This window comes from Moschus berezovskii, chromosome 9 (genome assembly GCF_049115385.1).
Source record: "Moschus berezovskii isolate FMDL1 chromosome 9, NW_MosBer_1.0, whole genome shotgun sequence".
NCBI lineage: Eukaryota > Metazoa > Chordata > Mammalia > Artiodactyla > Moschidae > Moschus > Moschus berezovskii.
Genome location: NC_142468.1, coordinates 25,004,101 through 25,019,475, shown reverse-complemented (window position 1 = coordinate 25,019,475; position 15,375 = coordinate 25,004,101). Strand labels below are relative to the sequence as shown.

General features: G+C 39.9%; 1 protein-coding gene across 1 annotated transcript; it reads left to right on the top strand.

Moving 5' to 3' along the window:
• The first annotated feature begins 1,025 nt into the window (after positions 1-1,025).
• CCDC196 (coiled-coil domain containing 196) lies at positions 1,026-15,049 on the top strand. Its single transcript, XM_055436147.2, has 10 exons — positions 1,026-1,075; positions 1,213-1,365; positions 2,644-2,740; positions 3,982-4,032; positions 5,641-5,718; positions 6,304-6,387; positions 7,485-7,544; positions 7,886-8,027; positions 14,260-14,318; positions 14,506-15,049. Exons 1-10 carry the CDS (start codon positions 1,026-1,028, stop codon positions 14,650-14,652), a joined length of 921 nt encoding a protein of 306 aa, XP_055292122.1. The 3' UTR covers positions 14,653-15,049.
• Positions 15,050-15,375: the final 326 nt, after the last annotated feature.

Genomic DNA, 15,375 nt, shown 5'->3' with positions numbered 1-15,375 from the left:
AACATAAAGAAACAAAACAGATGGATAACTCTTAAGAGTTAACCTCTGATCACTATGTGAATAGAAGAAAATGGAAGATCTTAGGGGCTAAGAGAAATGTGATTCTAGTAGGGTGAGGAAAGTGGAAGCAAATTCAGAATCTGAAGGGAAGTCTAGAATTACAGCCTCTCAGGAAGGAATTTGGCCATGGGGTGATCTTTTACATGCACTTTTACGAACTATATCCTTCTGTTACGTGTCTAGTATAATTCTATCTTGCCATTGTGATATATCACGTTCGTTTGAGTGAACTCTGGGAGTTGGTGATGGACAGGGAGGCCTGGCATGCTGTGATTCATGGGGTCACAAAGAGTCGGATACAATTGAGCGACTGAACTGAACTGAACTGAAAGATAAGAAAGTAATGACAATTGACTCATGTATTACATTGCTCAATATTATACCCATACCTTTCATTTGCCAGTTTGGCCTCTATTTTTTTTTTTAGATGTATGCTAGAGACATCCCCTTCTCCTCTGAAGACTCCCGAAGGTAGATGCTTTGTCTTTATCTTTTCCCCACTCACAGAATCCAGTCGGTACTGTGCCCTAGAGATAGCAGGCATTCTATTCCTTAGAGGTCAATTGCCATGGAAGATGGTGTTGATGAGTTATTTTTGACAAGCCATCACTCTCTAACACAGTAGGAATTCCATAATATAAATGTTTTATGATACCATCCTATTCAGTCAAAGACTTCAGAATAAAACTGTTGGCATTGGCTAAAGCTAAGGCAAAAACTGATCAGATGTTGTTAGTAGTATTTTCAAGTCAACAAGCTGTCACAGATGGTGAAGTTACTTAAAAGACCTGTTTAATCTGTGGTCTTAGCGCCATTGTGACCTCAACCTGTAGCTAAAATCAGTCCAGTGCAACAGGAGTTTCAAGAACAGCAGCACAAAAACGATGACTTAACTGAACGGAACAAGAAGGCACATATTTTCAAGAAGATCTTTTTTATTCTTAGAGTAGAAGTTTTCCTTCAAGATGACAAGTGCTTCAAACTCTCCAGAGTCTTATTTATCTTCCAAAACAAGGTAAGTCTATGATGGAAGATGCTGAGTGGTAACTACCCAGGAGAGAGAAGAGGGTTAATAGATTAGTCCCTTATCCTGGACTATCCTAATCTATTATTAGTCCAGGATAAGGGAAAATATAGTGTCTTTTCCCACAGAAGTTCTAAATTAGATGACAACTACTTGAAGGAGTTAAATGAAGACTTAAAACAGAGGAAGCAGGAACTGCTAGAGATACTAAAACCTCTAGAAGACAAGAACAACCTGTTGTTCCAGAAGCTGATGTCTAACTTGGAGGAAAAACAAAGAAGGTATGTGTTCCCTTTTCAGGATTTCCTAGAAGCGGAAAGGCAGGAGAACTGAATTTAGTGATGATTATTTACATTTTAAAAAAGGTTTAGTAACTATAGTAGATTAACAAGAAAGTAACCACAAAATCAGAGTGGCAAGGAATCCTTTTTTCTTTTAGTAGAAATATGACTCAGCACATCTCACAGGGCTACAGTTACAACGTTTCTTCCCAAGGAAAAATAAGAGCCTTCAGTATCCTCCGTGTATCAGGGTCACACAGACAGCTGCCCATCCATGTTTGTGGAGTCACCTTAGGAGGCATGACTCTGCTCTTCAAATGCCAAGCAGCAGAATGGCAATCATTTCTGAGCATCAGACTCCTCTGGATTAGGGTCTGGCCTTACTCTTAATAAATGTACTAGGCAATCGAGGTCTTAACTCTTTGCTAAGGCACTCACTGTTCTTGGAATCTACCAACTTTCTTTTTCCTTTCTGGTCCCAGGGAATCTCACCTTAATGTGTCTCCCTTAGCAAAAGCACCTCATGGAGCTTAGACTTTTGTAGAGCAAAAGTCAGGCAGAAAGCTGTGAGAACAAAAGCCAGGCAGAAAATTGGGGTCAATCAACAGCTGCTTACAACCCAGAAAGTTAGCCCTGTCAGGGCAAGGGAACACAAAGGCTACTTATAATTAGAGAGGGGAAAGTACAAAGAGGGAAAAGTACAAAGAATACAAGCACAAGTTAATTAATGCCTTTGAAGAATATCCTCTCTTACAGTCATAGACTTGATATTTATTCAGATTTTGTTAAAAACTTTTTGATGGCTTGATTCTCTAGAGGCTATATCATAAGGATATAAGTGGGTTCCCCAGTTAACTCCAATGTTTTCATATAGACAAGCAAAGCAGGGGAGAGGACAGGGAATGATTCTGAGATTTATCCTTAAGACAATAAGTTTCTCAACCTCCTTCTTCACAGAAGTGAAAAATACCCCCTTTCTACTCTAAAAGTCGTACAGCAAAATCTTCATCTAAAGGGGAGGAGAGGAATTTCACTAGCTGTTGGAGACCTAACCTTTGAGTGTTTTAGGGCACAGAATTCACTCCAGAGCACATACCTAAGGTAAATGTCAATTAGGAATGAAACTGGAGACCTTTTATGTCCAGAAAGACTTCCACAACTCCTATGATTTCAGCCCCCGTCTCCCTCTCATGGTAGAATAGTTTCTGGTTGGTCATGGAATATTAGTATTTCTCTTTAGAAAGTATTATGTTCATGCTATCTCTTTCTTCTTTCTAGTCTACAGATCATGAGGCAGATCATGGCAAGAAAGGGGAATGATGACTCCTCAGTCTTTGAGCTCATTAAGGAAGCAGAAGAGATGAAGCAGAATCTGGTACGAGGTTGGTGGGCACTCTAGAGATTGGCCTTGTGAACAGGGCTCTCAGTTCCACAGCCTCAGACAGAGTGCTCATCTGTAGCATCGATGCTCCAACACTCATAGGTCCTTGATCTAGGAAGTCCTGGTTGAACCGAAGGGAGTCAGATGAAACATTGGGAAGAATAATGACTAGCTAGTAAAAATTCTATTTCTTTGACTTTTAGAAAAACTTTCCATCTAAAGATTAATGAGTAGAAGCACATTCAGTTCAGTTCAGTTCAGTCGCTCAGTCGTGTCCGACTCTTTGCGACCCCATGAATCACAGCACGCCAGGCCTCCTTGTCCATCACCAACTCCCGGAGTTCACTCAAACTCATGTCCACAGAGTCGGTGATGCCATCCAGCCATCTCATTCTCTGTCATCCCCTTCTCCTCCTGCCCCCAATCCCTCCCAGCATCAGAATCTTTTCCAGTGAGTCAACTTGTCGCATGAGGTGGCCAAAGTATTGCAGTTTCAGCTTTAGCATCAGTCCTTCCAATGAACACCCAGGATTGATCTCTTTTAGAATGGACTGGTTGGATCTCCTTGCAGTCCAAGGGACTCTCAAGAGTCTTCTCCAGCACCACAGTTCAAAAGCATCAATTCTTCGGTGATCAGCTTTCTTCACAGTCCAAATCTCACATCCATACATGACCACGGGAAAAACTATAGCCTTGACTAGACGGACTTTTGTTGGCAAAGTAATATCTCTGCTTTTTAATATGCTATCTAGGTTGGTCATAACTTTCCTTCCAAGGAGTAAGCGTCTTTTAATTTCATGGCTGCAAGAAGCACATTAACCCCTCACATTTCAAAAGAAATAGAACATACCAAAGTAAAAGGGAAGAGTGTGAGAGAGTCTTTAAGATTTTTAAAAATCAACAACAAAGGATCTTAAAAATGAGAAATTAGGGGTCTGAGTCCCAGAGAAGCTGTCATATGATCAGGAAATGTGAAGCAGTGCAAGAGTGAAGAACTCATTACTGTATTATTATACCCCAATTACCATAATTAAAGTTATTATTCCAAATTGTTATTATTTTTTTATCATCATCATCAATCTCATCTCTCATGTTCCTAGGTTTGAGGCGAGGCTCATTTATTGCCTTCCCCTGTGGTTTATTATGCCGCTGCCCCTGTTCACCCTATTAGTAATTTCTTCTAACTTTAATAAGACAAACAAATTTATGTTTGTTTGGATTTTACCCTTCAACAGGAAAGGAAAAACAAGATGCTTCGGAAGGAAATGGAGATGCTGTGGAACAAGGTATGTGTGTGTGCCTCTAAGGATCTCTTGACAAAAGAGAAACTTCCCTTTTTTCTGGTCCACATTCTCACTTTTTCACGTCTCTGTTTCCACACGTGCCTTATTCCAATTCATTCTTTAATATTTACTTTTAAAACTATTATGTCATGTCACTCTTCTTTTGAAAACCCTTTACAGTTATTCCTTATTATGGCATAAGCTGTCTCTTGCCACCTTTCCAGTCGCCTCTCAGAGAAGTTCCCCCCTCCCACACTGGCCTCCTCATGTCAAGACCTTTCCTCAGTCAAAACTTTTGCCTTTACTTTATCCCTGGGCTGTAATGCTATTTTCTTATAGCTGGCTCATTCTCATCCTCCAGGTCTCAGCTTAAATGTTACCTCCACAGGGAAGCCCTCCTTATTTACTCCATCTGAAAAAGGACATCACCACACCCCTTACTTTCTATTATACAATTCTGTTCATGTCTTCCATAGTACTTTTTATAAGTCCATTATTATTTTTTTGTGTTATTATTACTTTATTTGCTTGTCTCCCTGCCCTACTCTGAAATACATGCTTCTCCACTATCTTAACTGCTTTGTTCATCTTGGAATCCCTAGCATTGTAGCACAATGCTTGGCACATAGTGAAGTGAAGTGAAGTCGCTCAGTCATGTCCGACTCTTTGCAACTCCATGGACTGTAGCCTACTACACTCCTCCATCCATGGGATTTTCCAGGCAAGAGTACTGGAGTGAGTTGCCATTTCCTTCTCCAGGGGGTCTTCCTGACCCAGGGATCGAATCCAGGTCTCCCGCACTGTAGGCAGACGCTTTACCATCTGAGCCACCAGGGAAGTCACATAGATGATCCAAATATGGAAGTTGAATGAATAAATACCTAGTTCTAATTCCCCTACAACTTTGCAACAATCAAGGCATGGTTTAATATAAAAATATTATGGCCTTTTGATGGGAAACCAAACAGGGATAGAAATTCCTTCATGTACTTACCTTTGGGATTCAAGAGCTTTTTCACATATTATGAGACCGGAATAGCAGACTGGCTTGTGCTATACACAAGTGTGAGTGTGATCTCTGACAGCTTTTTCCATCTCACCTTTTCACAAATAACTGGAATACTATCAAGGCCTGTATCTTGTACTGAGATCTGCTCTTAGTTCTTAGTGGAAGCTACACATCAGTTCTATGAATTATGAGAAATTTTAGTTCCTGAGTTCTTGAGTCCCATTGAGAAGAAATATGCCAGCACCCTTCCTCTGATCTGTAAAGTAGAAATAAAAATAGCCATGTTAGGATTAAATGAGAATGTTTGTAATGCAGTAGCATAAATAAATAAAGGAGTAATTAGCTTACTATAGTGATTGGCATATAATAATGGTTCAGTTAATAGTTTTTATTATTATAAAGTACACCCAAGAGACCAGATAGAAAGGCTCAGTTCATTCTGAACCTCGTTTTGTAGTATACTTTTCATGACAGACCCTGAGAGTTTGCTAAGTGGCAGTAATAAGCCAGTTTTGCTGGCTTTCCAGTTGACCCATATTGGCTTTCCACTTCCCTCACAAAGTCCCACTAATTTAAATGTTTGCCAAAATGCCTCTCTACAGACATTCAACACAGAGGAATTCAGTGATGAAGAAAAAGTACTGCAAATAAAGAACAAAACAGACTTACAGGATGGAAAGGCAAGTGAACAGCATAGTACTTAGAGTTTCAGAGTTGTTGATGCCACACAGATGGAAGCAGCCTGTTGACAATCCAGGCTAATTTGGGTAGATAGACAGGTAGGAGCTGGGCCTTAAGTGTATATTGGATTTACTGTTGGCTCACCAAAGAATTGATGCTTTTGAACTGTGGTGTTGGAGAAGACTCTTGAGAGTCCCTTGGACTGCAAGGAGATCCAACCAGTCCATCCTAAAGGAGATCAGTCCTGGGTGTTCATTGGAAGGACTAATGCTAAAGCTGAAACTCCAATACTTTTACCACCTCATGCGATGAGTTGACTCACTGGAAAAGACTCTGATGCTGGGAGGGATTGGGGGCAGGAGGAGAAGGGGACGACAGAAAATGAGATGGCTGGATGGCATCACCAACTCGATGGACATGAGTTTGAGTGAACTCCGGGAGCTGGTGATGGACAGGGAGGCCTGGCGTGCTGTGATTCATGGAATCGCAAAGAGTCGGACACGACTGAGTGACTGAACTGAACTGAGACATTATTTTTCTTTCCTGGGACCTCCTATTCCTTTAGCTCTCTTCTTTCCTCCCAGGCTCCCAAAACCCCCTCATCGTCTAGGAAGACCAAGAATGAACTGGAGACATTGTATGCAGAGCAAGTGAAGGAAATAAGGAAGGTAGTATGATCTTTCTGGAAGTAGTGACTTCTAGAGCTGAGAGATTAGAAATCTTTAATGTAGCAATAGTCTGCCTAAACTATGGTGTGCTCCTGAACAGATATAAAATTTTATGGGAGATTTGGTTCCCTTGGGATGCTACATTTGAGTCAGAGTGACATTGCAAGTTTCTTGTAAATTATGATAGCTAGGGCAAAGTAGGTGGAGAAGGCAATGGCACCCCACTCTAGTACTCTTGCCTGGAAAATCCCATGGATGGAGGAGCCTGGTGGGCTATAGTCCATGGGGTCGCTAAGAGTCGGACACGACTGAGCGACTTCACTTTCACTTCTCACTTTCATGCATTGGAGAAGGAAATGGCAACCCACTCCAGTGTTCTTGCCTGGAGAATCCCAGGGACGGGGGAGCCTGGTGGGCTGCCGTCTATGGTGTCGCACAGAGTCAGACATGACTGAATTGACTTAGCAGGTAGCAGGGCAAAGTAGGAAAAGCTATGCCAATAACGACAACTTTGAAATAGCTATGTGATGTCAAAATACTTGTTAATTTGTTTTTGAATGTATATTTAGAGATATCATGCTTCTCACGACCATTCACTGGTAGAAAATGATCCTATTCATTTAGCTTTCAGCTTTTGGAGAGTAGGTTGTACAGATGGGGCCAATTAAGAGGACTAATGCAGTTGAAACCAATATATTAGTGAACCTGCTGCTGCTGCTGCTGCTAAGTCACTTCAGTCGTGTCCAACTCTGTGCAACCCTGTAGACGGCAGCCCACCAGGCTCCGCCATCCCTGGGATTCTCCAGGCAAGAACACTGGAATGGGTTGCCATTTCCTTCTCCAATGCATGAAAGTGAAAAGTGAAAGTGAAGTCGCTCTGTCATGTCCGACTCTTAGTGACCCCATGGACTGCAGCCTACCAGGCTCCTCCGTCCATGGGATTTTCCAGGCAAGAGTACTGGAGTGGGGTGCCATTGCCTTCTCCAATTAGTGACTCTATGACACCATAATTTTGCTATAAAGTCTTTGCAGCATACTGAGAGAACTGATTTCTGATCTCAATTTACTTTGTCACCAGAGGCTCTTTCTCCCACCAGGAAAAGAAACAGAGGAAAATGGAATGGGTCAGGTATCAGGAACAAGCCAACATCATTAAGGTACAAAGTCTTCCAAGGCTGGACATGGGATCCAGTTCCATCTATGCAATATAGAAGCTTTTAGTTACTTGATGTTAAACATGATCCCATCATCTGGATTACCAGCTGTCATGCTAAAAGAAATGTTTTGTGGGAAAATGGTTGGAGAGATCTACCTCCAGCTCCACCTTGGGTACAGCACTTTTCCCCTATGATCTTGATTTTGTTCTAATTGAAATGGGAAAAGAATCACAAACACTTCCTCCCCACTTTTACAGACTGAGCGTGATAGATGGATTCAGGTAGTAGTGGATTTAGAGAACAATACTATATGAGTAGTCTTGAAAAATGTTCTCTTGTAGAATGATTTTAATGGCAAAGTGATTGAGCTGAGAATCGAAGCCTTGAAGAACTACCAGAAGGCCAATGATCTGAAGTTATCACTGTACATACAGCAGAATTTTGAGCCAAAGCAAGCATTTTTGAATCTTCCCAGATCCCAAGGTAAGTACAATATCATAGGTACATATTTTGAGGTTTGTTTTGTTTTCCACTGGAGAGTCCATTACTTATAAAGTGATAGCACAATGCCTGGCACACAGTAAGTTAGTCAGCAGTGTTTTAATAAAGATTATCACCATCATCATTATTATTACACTGAAGCTCTTATATCAACATAAAGATTCCTTTGGAGGAAATAAAATTTTCCTTTGTAAAGACTAAGTCATACATTGCATACTTAGCATATGTAGAAGATACAGAGTTGACATCTGATAAAATATTAGTTTTCTCCTCACCACCTCTCCTTTCCTAGGAATTAGAGTTGTTTAATCTCACAAACCTTATTGGAATAGACTGCTACTTCAGAAAGGAAGACCAAAGAGACATCGGACAATGGTTGTGCGTTTCACCACTCCAGATATTCCTCTGGGAGTTTCAGCATTTCCCCACCCCAAAGGATTTATGATATGGTTAGAGGAAATCATATAGCTTACCATAAGAAAATGAAGAAATGGGACTTCCCAGAAAGTTCACAGGTTTAGACTTGGCTCCCCTGATGCAGGCTGTGCAGATTCAATCCCCGGTGCGGAAGCCAAGGATTTGGCCACAAAACATAAAACAGAAGCAGTATTGTAACAAATTCAATAAAGACTTTAAAAATGGTCCACATTAAAAAAAAAAAATCTTTCAAAATAAGTGAAGGAATTGTCTCTGAGGGGCAGGAAGAAAGGGCACTTAAATTTTCATGGATCTATGAATCTGTGTAATTAAAAAAAAAAGAGACATGCAATAAAAACATCATGGCTAAGGGATGCCAATGTTTTAACAGTATTAATGTGTATGTCTCTAATTTCTTCTCAATCTTATTCCCTAATGACTTGAATAGGTTATAAAATCATTTATAGCACAAAGATTAAATAAATGACTAAATCAAGGCAAAGTAAAAATAAGTTGAAGCCAGGTAAATACATGAAAATGTGTAATGAAAGTACTACACAGTTGGTACAGGTAGGCTTCAAACTTGATTCTGAATTTCCCAGAAAAGGAAACACGGATTTATGGTGTCCACAAAATAAAAATAAACCAACCCCTCAGAAAAAATATAGCTTTTACTAAAATGAGAGAAACTTCTCCTCCAACCCTCATCATGGGGAGAGGACACGCTGATGTATGTCATGTTAGCTAATGTCCTCAACAATATTTCTAAGATAAATTCATAATCTCAATTTCTAAGACTGGTTCTTATCTACTCCTTGGCATAGTGTGATAAGAGATTATTGATTTGAATTTTTTTGTAAGTGATGGATCAGCTCACGAGGATTTGATCCATGTCCATAGCACTCTGTTGAGCTGAATTGATCCATATTTAAAAGTTAGAAAAGAAGACTGGAGGAATCTGCCTGTCCTTCAGCCCATGTTCCATCCATATTTTCTTTTAACTTTTGTTTTGATAAGAATTGGAAAGCAGAAAGCTTGAGGTTTTCCTCTCCTATAAGAATCTGGAGTACAACCAGAAGCAGTATAAAGTCATTAAAATGTGAATTAAACAGACAGAGGAGGGGAGGGTGACGAGGGCAAGAGATCCATGTCTTATTTCATTTAAAATTAGCTGAAAGTCATCTCAAGGGATCCGTAGAGTAAGGAGCCAAAAGTCCGTTCATTCTGGATTCAAATCAATAGTCAATAAATAGTGAAGGGTTCCATTCAACATGATCACCTCAGAAGAGTTTTCTTTCCCCTTGCTTTCAGAACCCTGAAACTTTGAGCTCTGAACTAGAACAGCCCAGCGATCAACATCTCCTTTTCTCTTCTCTCCTCTTAAGCTTCTGGAGTACTTAGTGATAGGGCACTAAACTGTTCACTCACCGCAAGTGCATGCAGCCCCAGGTATCTGTTACCTGTTTCCTGTGTGTTATTGATTTATGGACTGCACATGCACTGAGTACTGAGTGCAGGCCAGTTTTATTTTCTAAAACACATGCATACAAAATCTTTGAGACCAAGTGGATCTGAAATCTAAGTCCTAAATTTTGGTTACATTAATCTATTTATAGCCTAGTGTTTAATTATTGAAAAGAAAACCAAAGAAATACTAGTTTTCTTCATTGAGGGATTTTTAAAGTAATTGTATTAAGATATGATTACCAACCTGGAGAAGGAAATGGCAACCCACTCAGGGTATTCTTACCTGGGAAAGCCCATGGTCAGAGAAGCCTGGTGGACTAGAATCCATGGGGTCACAAACGAGTCAGACACAACTTAGGAACTAAGGCATCATCGCCATGATTACCAACAGTGATATGATAGGGAGGTGGTTTGGTGGGTGCTCAGTGTTTCCCAACTTCTGTGTCACTTGAACTATTTTTTATTGTTTATTCAGTATTTTTATTGTTTATTCAGTATTTTTCTGTTTACATTGACTTCAATTTCTTAAATACCTTCCTTGAAAATAAAATTGTATTGCTGTTTACATGAAAAATGTCTATAGTTTTCTATAATAAAAAGTTAACATCATAAGTACACAGAAAATAAAATTTTAGTATTCTAACAAGATACCGAAGCCTAAGGCCTCTTTTATCTTTATTAGGAAGTGAGATTAGCAAGATGGAAACAGTTTTAAAGAAAACCACCAAATTGAAACTTTTCTCCTTGATGCCATCAGGGTATCAACTTTGAAAGAATTGAAAAGGGGATAGTTATCTCACTATGATTTATAATTTTTAATTATAATTTTCCAGCACCTCCTAAATTTATTGCAGTTACCTCATAAAATCATCTCACCATCAGATTTTGGGAAATAGTAATTTAATGGGTAAAAGCACTGGATTTGAATTCAGATATATGACTTACAGGCCTTACTCTGAGGCTAACCAGTGAGATGACCTGTACCAGTCATTTTGTTTCAGTGTTTTTCTTTATCTAAAACTACCATAGAGCAAGTTGAAAACATAGTTTTGTGTAATCCTCACAATGACTCTTTGAGGTAGGCGTTATAGAACAAGAAACTGGTTCAGAGAAGCCAGGTTTCTGACTCCATATCCAAAGCTCACTGCCTAAAATATTCTGTAATTGACAGTGTTCTGGTATATGGTTTTTTATGACTCTTCTAGCTCTAAAGTCTATGATTTGGATCCAGGCCAATCACCTGTTTGATGTATAATCCTCCCAATAAAGAATCATACCTACAACATTACTTTTTTCAGTAACAACAGAAATGCTGGTTACAAGAGGTTGACAGATTTGTAATTCTACATTTATCCCAGTAGGTGGCACCAATCACATCCAGGCCTCTAGCTCATTAAGTGGTGGTAACTCAGGAAAGTTTAGGGAGCTGTTTGGCCCTTAGGACCAAATGTACTACACCTGTATATCAAGTGAAAACATTTCAAAATCTGTTAGTGTTTCCCAACATGCTTCATGACCCTGGGGTGTATTACTGGCAGCCTTGATTATACCATATTAAATTCAGTGTTCTGCTGCAGCATCCGTAACTATCATTCCACTCGGTAAACTACAGGGTCCTCCATTCCAAAAACGGCCACTGTCCACTTCCTCCACAATCGCTGGCTAATTCTGGCTTTCTTTTCTACCACAGATAAATCAGGCGATTAGGACAAGGAATTTAAAAAATCAGGCAATTACACAAGGTGGTGATTTTCTTGAAGTTGAAGTACTTAAAAGTGTTCCTGGATAATGTTCCTTTTCCTCTAGTTTCAAAAGAATTGGACTTCACAAACCTGTGTTAAAGAATGGATGGAATGTAATTTTGGACACACCTTCCAGCAAATCAGGGTGCAGGCCCTTCTGTTACAGGCATTTCCAAGCAGAGGGAGGGTTTTATTTTCCCCCACTACTCCTGGCCAAGAATTCCTCCTCCCACATCAATTGTCCTGTGTGCTGGTTGGCTGCGTCACAGTGGTGTGATCTACTTGGTTGGCAAAACACAATCCTCTGTTAACACTGACTTTGTTACACTTCAAGCAACCCCTCTTTGCAAATTCCCTTGAGGCCTAGGTTGCAGCATTAGCGTTGTCAGTCTCATCTGCTTAGCATACTGCATCTCCTAGTCTTAAAGAAGAGAAAGGCATTTTATAGCCTGGGTGAAGTTTTACCTTTTGGTCTCACCAGAGACGAGTCACATTTGAAGGGATTTACTTCCAGACCAGTTGTAAAAAGGCAATTTGACCCAGAGTACATGGCAGCCCTGCCCAGGTTTCTGTAGAGTCAAGAGAGCAGTTCTTGGCCTTTGGCAGTCCACCTATCTTAAGAGAGTTCAGGCATGAAGCCATCTTTAAATTCAGCTGAGTTTCCCATCACACCTGCTAGTGTTCAAAAAAGAGGTTTATCTTCCGTCATAATAGAACTGGCAATTAAACACTTGATTCTGACACCCTTGCTTTTCTCTCCTCCCCTACCCCGGCCCCAAGCTCCCTCCCCAACTCTTCGCATTTCCTTGAGCTCTTTTAAGAAGCTGAAGGTTGCATGTGAATATTTTGCTCCACTTATAAATTCAGATGAAAGCCCAGTGCAGTGGGAAATGAATACTCTTGAGACTTTATTTATTTTATAACTCCCTCTGTTCTGAAAGCAAGTCTTTCTCCCCAGCTTTAACCTTTACTTCACTTTAGCATTACTCTTCCTGATGGCCGAAATACACTCCCGCAGGTGCTGCTGAAAGGAAAATAGTAGTGTTAAGCTAAAATTCAAAAAGGCAGGGGCGGAAACCCACAGCTAGCTCAAACCTGGGTCCTTGATAAATAGCATTGCTCTCAAATACAGGTTTTTTAAAGCTTTGCTGCAACTTGAACCTTTTCAATGTCAGCGTTAGGTTCATGGTATTAGTAGGTCATGAAGTTAATTTCTAAACTATGTCATTCTTTCACTTATATAGAAGTCCAGGGGAGAACAGAAGCCATCTTTCCTAAACATAAATTTTGAAGGTTGAAAAAAAATGTAATCTGTACCTTTATTAATCTTATTTCTTCAATGAATGACAATAGATTGTAAACATTTTTTGCATCACACACTCAGGAGAACAACAGGTTGTCTAGAATAGGGTTGTCATATTTAGCTAATAGAAAGAAGATGCCCAGTTAAGTGTAAACTGCAGATAAACAATATCTTTTAATTTATTTTATTTATTTTATTTTTTATTGGAGGCTAATTATTTTACAATATTATATTGGTTGGTTTTGCCATACATTGACATGAATCCTCCCCAGGTGTATATGAGTTCCCCCTCCTGAACCCCCCTCCCACCTCCCTCCTCCCTTTATCCTCCCTCTGGGTCATCCCCGCACACCAGCCCCGAGGATCCTGTAACATGCATTGACCCTGAACTGGTGATTCGTTTCACATATGACAACATACATGTTTCAATGTTCCGAGTGTTGTATGGGACATACTTATACTAAAAATTATTTGGTGTTTATTGAAATTCACATTTAACTGGGTATCCTGTATTTTAGTCTGGCAACCCTCACCTAGGGCAGACTCACCGCAGAACCTGTTTAGCACCCTACAATTGTCCCTTTTCCCCCTTTTCATTGTCTCCTGTGTCCCTTTCTGTCTGGGTCTTTTTTCCTGCTGCCTCTTTCTCATCCCCACCCCCACCTTTATCTTTTGTTTGTTCTCTGCTGTCCACAGTTGGCCATTTTTGAGGAATATATATCTGACTTATCAGAGGGTACATAGGTATGTACGTGAGTTATCATCTCATATCTTCATTTAAAGGTGGGTTTGGAGGAGATGGATACATGTATATGTAAGAGTGAGTCCCTTCACCGATCACCTGAAATTACCACAGCATTGTTAATCGGCTATACCTCAATACAAAATTAAAAGTTTAAAAAAAAGTTGTATTGGAAGCGTCACTCCAAATCTTTGTTGTGACGAGACAAAAACCGGGGAGCATACACTCGCCTGACAGAAGCATCCTTTTTAGGCTCTCAAAATAAAATTGTTTTTATTTGATGTAATCCTCAAATGATTTTTTTTCCCTGTGGGACATGAGCTTTCGAAAGAAAAAAAAGATTTGCCACTTCTACTTTAAAAATATTGCTTGATGAAGTTATTTTCTAAAACAATAATTTAAAAATCCATATCAACGCGAATACCAGAGTCAGTCCTACAATGATATGATACCGTGCTGAATGCTAACAGACTTGCAACTAAAAATAAAACTAGGGTTTTTTTACTCAAAGAAAGCTCTCATTTTCCTAATTTTCCCCATCAGGTACCATGGACACTACAGCTATGAGCAGAGCAACTACCTGCAAAAATGAATCGAACGAGGTGAGAATTACTTCAGTTTTCGAAGTCATTTTAAAGGCTTGAATAGACAGTAGGTATAGAATTTTGGAAAGCATTTGTTAATGTACATTTTAATTTAATATTTGCAGGGGATTTGCAACGTGAGTACCAGGAAACTTGGGGTTTTAGTTGTCTTTTTTTCTTCTTCTTCTGTTTTTTCCTGTCTTAGAGAATTCTGGGATCAAAGACCTACACAGAACAACAAAGAGCTAAAGGAAGTCAGTTTGATGATGCAAGAGGGAGACTCTTTTTTCTGAGGTCAAGGCCAGATGAAGCTGAAGGATTAGAAGGCTTTCACTCCATTTGCTTTGGATAGATTTAAAGACCAGGCACAGCCATTTGTGTTAATTAAAATCTTTCTCCAACCTTTGTTTTAGCACTGTTTTCACTATCTTTCTCCTCCGAAATGGGTGGAAATGCTAGTTAGATGCCTGGCCTTAAGCATGTCAGAAATTTAGTCATTTAGAATAAACAGCCTCTGATTATTTTGATAGCTTTTGCTTTTTGAAATGACTAGATTCAAACCACACTGTATGTTGTTAACAAGTCCATAAAAAGCTGCTGCTCTCCACCTCTCAGGGCTTCCTCTGGTGCCTCAGGCGTAAAGAATCTGCTTGCCAGTGCAGAAGACACAGGTTTGATTCCTGGGTCAGCAAGATCCTCTGGAGAAGGAAATAACAGCCCACTCCAGTATTCTTGCCTGAGAAATCCCATGAACAGAGGAGCCTGGTGGGCACAAAAGAATCGGACAATATTTAGTGACTAAACAAGAACAACTCCACCTCTGAAGTGCTTAATTCTGGGCAGATCCTCCACTGACAAATGAGCAAAAGTAGTTACAAACTAAAGAAGTGATATTCCATAGACTCCTCTTACCCTCTCACCCATTACATTCATCTGCCCTGTTGATACTGCTTCCTAGTTACCTAGTCCTTGAATACCTTCTACCTTCCTGGTACCACTGTTTTTGTTCAGGTTCTTTTTCCTGCCTGGATTACCAGAGCCTCTTAATTGGTTTCCTTGCTTGGTTTCCAACCCT

Excerpts from the sequence above, each read along its gene's own strand:
- CCDC196 (XM_055436147.2), top strand. The coding sequence starts at position 1,026 with ATGACAAGTGCTTCAAACTCTCCAGAGTCTTATTTATCTTCCAAAACA. Across the intron at positions 1,076-1,212 it reads TATTTATCTTCCAAAACAAG|AAGTTCTAAATTAGATGACA; the intron begins GTAAGTCTATGA and ends CTTTTCCCACAG. Across the intron at positions 7,545-7,885 it reads AACAAGCCAACATCATTAAG|AATGATTTTAATGGCAAAGT; the intron begins GTACAAAGTCTT and ends GTTCTCTTGTAG.